Source organism: Dunckerocampus dactyliophorus, chromosome 2 (assembly GCF_027744805.1).
Source record: "Dunckerocampus dactyliophorus isolate RoL2022-P2 chromosome 2, RoL_Ddac_1.1, whole genome shotgun sequence".
Taxonomy (NCBI): Eukaryota; Metazoa; Chordata; class Actinopteri; order Syngnathiformes; family Syngnathidae; genus Dunckerocampus; species Dunckerocampus dactyliophorus.
In genome coordinates, this window is record NC_072820.1 from 31,418,699 (window position 1) to 31,430,112 (window position 11,414).

The following is an 11,414-nucleotide window of genomic DNA, read 5'->3' on the forward strand; positions in this document are numbered from 1 at the left end:
ATTGATAAGAATCACATAACTTTTTATTTTGCCACCAAAAAAGATTGTAATACTGTGTAAATATAATAAGTATATAATAATAAATATGAACAAATAAAACTAAAACAAAAAACATTCTAATACTGTGTAAATATAATGAATATATAATAATAAATATGAACAAATACAGCTATATATTTTTCATAAAATTTTGTTAAAAAAAAAAAATTATATAAATATAGTAATATGTAACTGTATTTTCCACACCAAAAGCATTATAATACATAAATATGGGACAATGAGGCTTATTATATTTTCTAAAATAATTTCAGGCCTTTTTGATAATAATCTCATGATAATTTTATATTTTGCCACTTTTATATAAATAATCAATAATGACAAATTATTTATATATATGTGTGTGTGTGTGTGTGTGTGTGTGTATATATATATATATATATATATATATATATATATATATATATATACATATACAGTCAAACCTGTCTTAGCGGCCACCTTTATAGAATGGCCACCTGCCTATAGCAGCCACTGAAAAATCCCCCGCAGCAAATTTACATGTTATAGACCCTGTGTATAGCAGTCACCTGTCCAACGCGGCCAGCAGACACCCATTTTGTCTCCCTTGGTCAATATCTGACCGCATATAGCAGCCAAATTACCAACTCAAGTAGAAGCTTCATGCACGAAAAAGGTTTTGTTTTTCAATGAAGCCGTCGTGTGTAGACTTTAATTACTGAGTCCTAGCTCAGTCACAATCATTCACAAGATCCACACAAACTGTCAGTTGTTCCACATAAAAAAGCCGTCTTCTTTTGAGCTTGCTATTTCCTGGTCAAACATGTAACTTTAAGAGCATTTGCACCAAAACATTACCGCAAATTAGGCTGGGAACAGGACGTGCTCCCAGCGACGCTACAATAAAAAAAAACATACGCTAGCATGCATGCGGCAGCGGGAGCAAAACTGAGTTCGGTTGTACTTAATTGAAGTATTTTAGAATGTACTCACGTTATTTTTCATCAATCCTCATCCACAAATCCATCAAAGTCCTCATCTTCTGTATTCGACACAAAAAAAGCCGTCTTCTTTTCCGTTCGCTACTAGTCTGCTAACTTGTCAGTGTTATTCAACTCCGAAGCAAAGAAGGAAACTTCTCCTGTTGCTTCTGCCAACTTTATTTATTGGACGCGGCCACCAGACAGCAGCTCAGAACACAAACACATCTCTCAGCATCGTCTCGCCTTCCTGCTTGCCCACAAGGCAAAGGTTAAACAAGCCCCACTACATAGCTGTCCAGCCAATGCCTGTAAGAAATGACACCGTTTATTTCCTGGTGTGCACTGGTCAATACTGTAATGCCGCTTGTTGTGGGGAAGGAGAGACTCACGTCGCCGATACACTTTAATGGCTTTATTAACAGCGGAGAACACTGCAGGACTTTACATCCACGCCAACATAAACACACTTCCCAACTCTCTCCAAACTCACAGCTAGCACTGAGCCTAGCTCTCCTGCTCGGGACGCCCACCGTCACTTCCCGTCACTTCCTGATGAACTAAAGCTGTAATGACACTCTGCCGTATAAAAAGTAAAATATTAAAAACTGCTACTATTAAAGAAACTAGTGTTAGCTAAATAGATTTTTAGACATGTATGCTGTCTTTTATCCATCCCTTCAAACCATGTTTGATGCCGTTTATCCTTGCTGTCTTTTAGGTGAACTTAAATTTTCAGTTCATTTGCAGCTGTTAATACATGCAAATACACATATAATCCTGCACTGTCTTTTTTATCCTTCTGTCAATAAAATACAGTAAAAATGGGCATATTTCAGACATATTTGCAAATGATGATTAATTGTGATTAATTAATATGAAAACTGATTAATCTGAATCAATTTTTTAATCATTTGACAGCCTTGATATTTATGTTGCCACTTTAGTGTATAATATAAATAAGGACAAATATAAATAAATAAGACAGTATATTTCCATAACATCTATAATATTGATGATAGAATAATGTATAACTGCATTTTGTGCATAAAAATGCTATAAATACATAAATATACACAAATATAAGACTATGAGCCTTATATTTCTTAAAATAATTGTCTTCAAAAAACAGGTCTTTTTGGTAATACAATAATAACATAACTATCATACATAATTGATTCAGTCATTTCCCTCGAGACTTGGAAGGTTAATAGAACACCGGAGAGTGTGCCCCCTTGTGGTTCCATCCGTCAGTGAGTGAGTAGAATAGAGTAGCCTAGTAAACACCGTCCACCCTTGCTAGACCACTTCTATCATGCCAGTTCTAGTTTACGCAGTGGTTCGCTGGCTAGGAGGCTTGAAGGTATTTTTCCAAAAGAGGAAAAGGTTTATAAAAAATGCATGGTCAGCGTGTTGCTGCCGCACAATAACAAATTGCACATCATGGAAATGAGCTCATTCATTATGGATGGGCACTCATTTGTGTCATTTAGAAATGGAGGAACGCCAGGTCGGCTCATAGATAAGTGCCCCCCATCTCACCTCCACAGTGGTGTGTCCAAGCCGGTGCACTTTAAAGTACACTGGCACCTTTACAGTACTGCTTTTTTTAACTACTGCCATACTGCATTCTTTTTTCGGTGGCATTTGTGGTGAAAGATGAAGCCGCTGGCCATCACCTTGTTGTCTACTTGTGTATTTATTTACACTATCACGTACACAGGAGGTGATGTCAACTCACCTTTACTACCAACTACTGTAGATACAGTATATAGTATATGCATATTTACACCTTTGTTTACACTCAGCAAAGAGCTGACAATTATACTCAAAATGGTCACTTCATGTGTCAAATTTTTTTTCCGAGTTTATTTTCTATGAATATATTCCATTTTTGCAGAGCTGCTGGAAAAGTGAATTTCTCTGGGAGATGAATAAAGTATCTAATCTATTTAAAATCATTCAGATTTCTAATTTTAATGAACCTATTTCTATTCATGTTAAATACATACATTTGTGTCAGATTTTATAATATAAATATATAATAGATTTATAAGTAATACATATTATACATTCAGAATATTATAACATGTATATCAATTATATAATAGATATTGTAAATAAATATTGTTTTGTATTGTGTATTTTGTAGAAAAGAAATTGTCGTTTTAATAAACATAGTATATACATATATTTATTTAAACTGTATTTAATATTACATATTTATTTATAATAAATATAAATATGTAGTATTATAAAATGTTATATATAAATGATATACATTTTTAATATATACATTTACTGTAGTCATTAAAATGGAAAAATAATTTTATTTTTTTAGAGTACTTATATATTTAAACAATAAGAAATACTGAATTTCAAATTAAATTTAAATATGGTCATAAAAATGAATTAAAACCATAATTTTTATAATTGTATATATGTATTATAGAAAATAAATGTCATGTTAATTTTTAATTTAATGATATGATATGTAAATATATATCTTATAAAATATGTTATAATTTATATATGTTTTGACTATACACACACACACACACACACAAATGTATAATACGTATATATATATATATAATTATTTATATGAAAGTGGCAAAATATAAAATTATTATGAGATTACTATCGAAAAAGCTTTTTTAAAGACAATTATTTTAGAAAGTATAATAAGTCTCATTGTCTGATATTTATGTATTATTATTACTATACAGTACAGAATATGTACATACCGTATATGTGAACAATCTAAGTATGGCCAAAAAAAAAGCTAATATGAAGTGTGTTGTCTTTCAGGTGGTGCTCGTGTTCGCGCTTAGCATCGGAGCTCTCGTCATCTACTTCATTGACTCGTCAGAGTGAGTATTACTGCTTTTTTTTACCTTTAAATATCAGGTGATACTACCTGATGTCTGAAAGCTTGGTGACCAATATCTTCCCTAAGATGTCAATCATGTTAAAATGTAACTTGGAAAGAGGCAGGAAAGTTACTGTTCTCCACAACAACAATGGCTGATTGGACGAGAGGAAGTTTGGTTAATGTTGGTAACGACGGATCAGGAAGTGCGGTTAGGAAGGACAGACACAATAAAAAAAAAACCAAAAGACTCAACGTGGTCCACTTTGTTCAGCTTGCGTGTTGCCGTTCATTAGGTAGACGGTGTAACGGTGTTGAGTTCCGTCTATGTGGCCTCCTGCTCTCCTCACCTTTTCACCTTTTGCCTCACCGCTATTGTTGAGGACTGACGGACACTAACTCGCAGTCATTTTTCACACCGTCTCCTCCAGTCATGTCCAGTTTTATTTGGAGGTTGTCTTGTGTGTTTAGTGCAGGACATCCAGGCCCTTCCTGTAATTAGGCCTGCAGGCCTGCTAGATGATGGACATGATGGACATACTGGCCTGGCTGGAAGACACTCAACAGACCCACTTAGACGTAAACAGGGGAGCTCCACTCACTCTTTTTGGTGGACATTTCACTCTGAAGCCAACCTCTGCCGTGCATGCTAGAATTAAATTCAAATACATACATGAATAGAAAATTGCTATTTTTTATATTTACTGTATATTCATATTACACAGTATATAAAATATACATACAATAGTTAGAATTAATTAACATACATATTTATTACATTTGTCAAATATTTAGATGACTGTACATAATTTACATTCATGATTTCCTTCAAATAAAGTACATATAGTAAATATTGCAATAAATCTTGTATATAGGAAGCAGGGGCCTTTGTTTTCTCAGTGTCCAATAATACATTTTAATTTAAAATGATTTTTTCCCCATAATAAATAATGTGGCCTTCAATTACTATATTTCTCTATTGTTATATCTTTATATTTTATTGTATATTCATACTTTATTATTTATTGTTATTCTTTATTGTGCAGGGGTGTTTATTCACTCAAACTATTAATGTATATATTTTTTTAAATATGTATTGAAATTATTTTTCCCACAAATAAATGATAAATGATTTTTGGGTTTCTACTAATACATTTTTAAATGAAATGATGTATTTAAAATGTAAATATTTCTTTTTCCCACCACAAATAATAATAAATAATCCAAATACATGAGCACTTTATTTTGAATCACTACAGTGAATGTCAGCTTTACGGATGCCATGTCTGCATGTGACACATGGTGATATTGTAGGAAAAGTTTGTTTTTTTTTAGGTGTGGCTTTCAATGTTAGATGTATTTACTGTATATAGTGTTCTATTAATATGGTTTTAAAAAATATATCTATTTGATGTTTTACAAATATCTATTTGAATTAAATAGTCAATAGTCAATTTGTCAAAATACAGCAACACTTTCTCTTTCATCTGTGAGGTGTCTATTTAAGTTACGGCGTTCGTTTATTCACCGACATTTAGTAATAATTGGGCCACGGCGTCGATACAAGAGGCCATGATTGGAGGAAATACGCTGGTATTGAGAGTAAAATGTCTGTCCATAGACTGAAAATAAAAGTGCATTAAGGGCATGAATGAATAATGTTGTGTAGGATCATGACTTACAGTAACGTCTTCCATGTGCCTGGTTAATTATTTGTCTTTATTTATTTGGATTCTCTGTGCCAGATACAAGCTTTTTAACGAGGGTGAGACTTCCCTACGTTTTCTTATGGCTGCCTGATGTCCTCCCAAGGCCCTTTTGCATGTGTTTTTTTTTCATTTAACCCTTTAAACTACTGCTTCAAGCTCTCTTAAAACACTTTATGCACAATGTTGCAGTTTTTTAAGGGTTAATCAGGGAAATGCACTAGATGAAATACACTCCTGATCAAAATCTTAAGACCAGTTGAAAAAATGCTAGAATTTGCATTTTGCACATTTGGATCTTAATGAGGTTTTAAGTAGAGCTACAATATGCACAAACAAGAAGGGGGAGTGAGACAAAAACATTTGGAACTTGTAATTTAAACAAAAAAAAAACTGAAATAGGTTTTTTATCACCTGATCAAAAGTTTAAGACAATAGCAAAAACAAAATGCTCAAAATGTTCATTTTTTGTCAGGCATTCCCACTGTCATGCCCTCCTGATGGTAAAGCTAAGAAGCTTTCTCTTTTTCAACGTGGTTGGATTGTGGAGCTGCATAAGCAAGGCCTCTCGCAGCGTGCCATTGCTGCTGAGGTTGGGGGCAGTAAATCAGTCATTCTACATTTTTTGAAAGATCCTGAGCATTATGGAACAAAACAGTCAAGTGGTAGACCCAAAAAAATCACACCTGCCCTGAGCCGGAGGATCCGATTGGCTGTCCATCAAGACACAGGGCGGTCTTACACCCAAATTAAGGCCCTTACTGGTGCCGACTGCAGCGCAATAACCATCAGACGGCATCTGCGGGAAAAGGGGTTAAAAAAACAATTCAAAGATCTCGTCTCCTTCAACGCCACAAAACTGCCCGTTTAGACTTTACCAGGGAGCATCAAACATGGGACGTTGAAAGGTGGAAAAACGTTTTATTCTCTGATGAGAAAAATTTAACCTTGACGGTCCAGATGGCTTCCAACGTTACTGGCATGACAAGGAGATCCCACCTGAGATGTTTTCTACCCGGCACAGTGGAGGGGGGTCCATCACGATCTGGGTGCTTTTTCATTCAGTGGAACACTGGAGCTTCAGGTGGTGTGGGGTCGTCAAACGGCGCCTGCTTACGTGCAGATGTTGCAGCGGGCATCCCTCATGACTGAAGGCCCTCGTCTGTGTGGTAACAGCTGGGTTTTTCAACAGGACAACGCTGCAGTTCACAATGTTCGCTTGACCAAGGACTTCTTCAGGGAGAATAACATCACTCTTTTGGACCATCCTGCGTGTTCCCCTCATTTAAGTCCCATAGAGAACATTTGGGGATGGATGGCAAGGGAAGTTTATAAAAATGGCCATCAGTTCCAGACAGTTGATGCCCTTGGTGAAGCCATCTTCACCACTTGGAGCAATGTTCCCACTAGCCTCCTGGAAACACTCGCATCAAGCATGCCCAAAGCCATTTTTGAAGTGATGAACAAGAACGGTGGAGCTACTCATTACTGAGTCCTACTGAGAACATTTTTGTTCTGGTTTGGAGAGTTTTTTGTTATTTTTTGAGCGATGGTCTTAAACTTTTGATCAGCTGATAAACAGTCTCACCCCCCCTTCTTGTTTTTGCATATTGTAGCTCTACTTAAAACCTCATTAAGATCCAAATGTGCAAAATGCAAATTCTAGCAATTTTTCAACTGGTCTTAAGATTTGGATCAGGTCTGTATAGTATACAATATATAATGCTTGACTTTTTGACTGCATGATGCACATTTAACACACGGACATACACATTATTATATATATATTTTATACCTTTTTTTTCTTTTACAAGGCTCCTCAGGAGAATTGCATAATTTTATTCTTTTATCAAACAATTGGCGTTTTATCATTCAGACATTTTTTGTGTTTGTGTGTCCAACAGTCCCATCGAGTCCTGCCAGAACTTCTACAAGGACATCACCTTGCAGATCGACATGGCCTTCAACGTCTTCTTCCTCTTGTACTTTGGCCTCAGAGTGAGTAGATGAGCACTACGCTAAAGCTGGATTAAATATGTAGCCGTTTAAAATGGGTCAGTACTTCCTGGCGCTGCTCGAATAAAATACATCAATGGTTGTCCAAGGTTTTAACACCCCAAAAATACTTAGCTTTGCAAGTACCACTGTTTTTGCTCCCTCCACTGACCCATTATGGTTTTGCTTCAAATATGTGGCTTGTACTCGCAGGACTTGTGGCGCATGAGGTGAGAATCTTTGATGTCTAAACTTGAATTTCATCTTTTCTATAACTGGAATCATTTTAAATGAATGAAACATTTTCTAAATTTTAATTTTATTTTAAATTCATTTAAATGTTTTAAAATTAGAATTTTACATTTTTGTTTTTTTATTTTTTAAATGTTATTTGAAAAAAAAAGGTTTTTATTTTTTACATTTTAATTATTAAAATTACAACTTGAAACTGAAATTGAAACTAAAAACCAATTAAAATTATTAAAATTTTATCATGTATTAAAAAAAAGAAAGGGACAAATTTCAAGAATATTTTAGAAAACAAATTCCAGAATACAACTACTGTAGATGCCACCCACGTAACACTAACATTTCCACAGTATTTTGCGGTACAGGCTTCCCTTGTTTACCGCAGGGATAGGTTTCCAAAATAGCTCGCAATAAGTGAAATCCGCAAAGCGGCCAATTTCATTTTATTACTCTTATTATTAGGGATACTTCGATCAGGTTTTTATGCTGCCAATACCGATACCGATCATCCATGAGTGAAATTGGCCGATACCGTTACTGATACCATAGATTAATAGATTAAGGCCTAAATTTTTAAATAAAAAACATTAAAAAACATAGATTTTCTTAGCTTATTTCAACCCAAACAAAGCGAGTATGTTTGTTTTACCAGAGCATTAACAAAACGCTGGTTTCCACAACTCACATTTTGTATTTCAGAATTTCAGAATGCATTTCTTTCTAGCGTTTCTTTCCAGTGAAAACCTGAATGAAAAGCAGGCTTGCAGGCACCTCGTGGTCGTGGGGGGCTCCCTGGTGCCCGCGGGCACCACGTTGGTGACTGCTGGGCGATATGATATGAAAGGGGAAGCATAAAATTTAGACAAAAACATACTTGACTTACTTTTTCAAAATCACTGGTGAAACTTAGAGGATCAGGCGCCTTCTTTAAGGAGACGTTGGCTGCAAGAGCATCCAGCAGGACGCCAGGCAGTCGGCAAATCCGGTTTCCTCCACCGCCGACGACGTCCGGCCATCCAGTCTGACGAATCCAACCACTTTGCGGGCTATCACGGGCACGTGCCTCGCGTTTTGGCTAATTAGCCGCCGCCCGACCGATGATGAAAACTGCCAAGTGCCCACCCCCCAAATGCCTCACCAAACTAAAGCTTTTTAAGGCGTGTTTTTCAGGGTGCAAAGCTTATATCACTCTCACAACGACAGGAGGTCCCACACGGCACACATGCTTGTTTTGGCTTTGTGAAGGGAAAGTGGCAGGGGATGGTCGCTTTCGGCGAAGGGGATGAGCGTTTAAAGCAAGTATCGACATTAGCCGATACAAAACCCCTCACCATACACTTTATACACTTCTCAAACAAACATTAACATTTTCTCACATTTCTCTCTTGGTTAAACACTCAAAGTTCAAATTTTGTTTGAATTTTAATGATCTTCCTATTAGGTTGGACACAAGAAACTATTAAGTGACTCACGCGAATTACACTCCTCTGACTGTGCCTCATCATGGCGCTGTTTGGCTGTTTTTGTATCCTTGTTAAAACTACAACTAGCGCCCTGCAGCCGGTTAGTTTCTTCTTTTTCTTCTGTTGTTTATTGGCGGTTAGCAAGCAGCTCACACGGTTAGCTAGTTTGCTAGAGACCACAACAGGAAAAGGAGATTGATTGACAATGGTCTACAGCCAATCAGGACACAGAACACAATGCGTGGGTTCTCCCTTAGCCAATCGTGACTGCTGTGGCTCATATATGAACACATACTGAGATGAGGGATGATAGCTTAACACCAGCTGCACACATCTTCAACTCTCACATGAGTATACACCACCCTCTACTGGTAGCAGTAGTAAATACAATAACAGGCACATGCTACAGAGCACCAGTAGATTGTTGTAATACACCAAGGATGCAGAAATGCGCGTTCATACGCTGTCAAAAAAAAAAAACATGCAAAATTGCACTTAAAAAAATCTGCGAAACAGCGTGTCCGTGAAAGAATGTAGCAATGGAACACTGTCGAATTTTTGGATAACAATTTTTACATTTCCAGAGGGCGTGAGCAAGTCAATTTTTGAGGGGTTCCATCTAGAACACTGAAAAATAAATCAATATATCCCCAGGATAAAATAGTGTTTTTATGTAGTGTTCCCTCATTTATCGTGGTGGGTAGGTTCCCAAAATAGCCTGCAATAAGTGAAATCTGCGAAGTAGCCAACTTCATTTTTTTAGAAATATGATCTGTTTGAAGGCTGTAAAACCCCTCACCACACACTTGATACACTTTTCCCAAACATTTCTCTCTTGTTTCAACACTCTGTTTCAAACTTTGTTTGAATTTTAATGATCAACCTACGAGGTTGGACACAAGAAGTTATGAAGTGACACACGCGTATTTCACTCCTCTGACAGTGCCTCTTCGTCATGGCACCGCTCCGCTGCAGCGTTTTTGTGTCCTTGTTAAAACATATTGTTGCTGTGGTCCTATTTTCTTCCTTCTCCTCGAACCGAAGATGAATTTATGGCGCCCAACAGCCATTCAGCATGTCCAGAAGTCCAACTTTTTGTGCGATGGTTGGCTTTCTCTGGCTTTTGGGTGCACAATGTTTCGCTGACATTGTGGGTTTTGTTGGGTAGAAAACATGCAAACGTACATAGTTCGGAGTCACTGCAAGCTGTTTGGTAGCCATCATACAACAGGAAACACGACAGTGCGGCACGAAGGAGACTGATTGACAGTGGTCTACAGCCAATCAGGATGCTGAAGACAATGGGTGGGTTTTCCCTTAGACAGTAGGGGCGCAGAACGCAAAGCGTGTTCATATGCTGTTTAAAAAAATAATAAAACTGCACTAAAAAAAGCCTGCGAAACAGCGAGGCCGTGAAAGGTGAACCTTGATGAGCGAGGGAACACTGTACACTAAATCCTCTAGAAAAGGGTGATAAAATCTTGCCTATAATAATACAATTTTGTAAAATTTCATTATATACAGTATACATTTTTTGGCATATTTTGAAATTGTATTTGTTTTTTTAATATACATGACATTTTAATATTGTAACATTCAAGTTACAGCACCAGTCAAAAGTTTTGACCCTCTTCCCCATGATATTAAAGCAGAAAGTGACTGGTGCTGTAACTGCAATGGTACATTATTCAAATGTGACATAATATGTAAAGAATATAATATTTAAAATGTCTTATAGATTATATTTTAGGTTGTTTTTTCTTTTTCTTTTTTTCTTTTTTTTTTTTTTTTTTTACAATTTTTACAGTTTATATTAGATTTTGTGTTTAATGTGTTTAATCTTTTTAATTATTTGTTATACTAATATATTACTACAAATGAAATATGTTAAATATTAAAGATAGATTCTCATGTAAAAAGATTAATTCAATGTAAATGTATTTGAAAACATAATACTATACTCCTGTTATTGTGTGTAAAACATGATCATTTCTAAAATGTTGTCTCCTTCTGCAGTTTATCGCCGCCAACGACAAGCTGTGGTTCTGGCTGGAGGTCAACTCGGTGGTGGACTTCTTCACGGTTCCTCCCGTCTTTGTGTCCGTCTACCTTAACAGGAGCTGGCTAGGTA

The 11,414-nt window shown here is 36.2% G+C and overlaps 1 protein-coding gene across 4 annotated transcripts in view; it reads left to right on the forward strand.

Annotated features, from left to right (window-relative positions):
- LOC129177641 (calcium-activated potassium channel subunit alpha-1-like) overlaps window positions 1-11,414 on the forward strand; it is a 112,138-nt gene that overhangs the window by 38,400 nt on the left and 62,324 nt on the right. For all 4 annotated transcript variants that reach the window (XM_054768986.1, XM_054768985.1, XM_054768987.1 and 1 more), the window contains exons 3-5: window positions 3,810-3,871; window positions 7,481-7,574; window positions 11,300-11,411. In XM_054768986.1, the coding sequence (XP_054624961.1) occupies window positions 3,810-3,871; window positions 7,481-7,574; window positions 11,300-11,411 (268 nt within the window). The remainder of the gene's footprint in view (window positions 1-3,809; window positions 3,872-7,480; window positions 7,575-11,299; window positions 11,412-11,414) is intronic.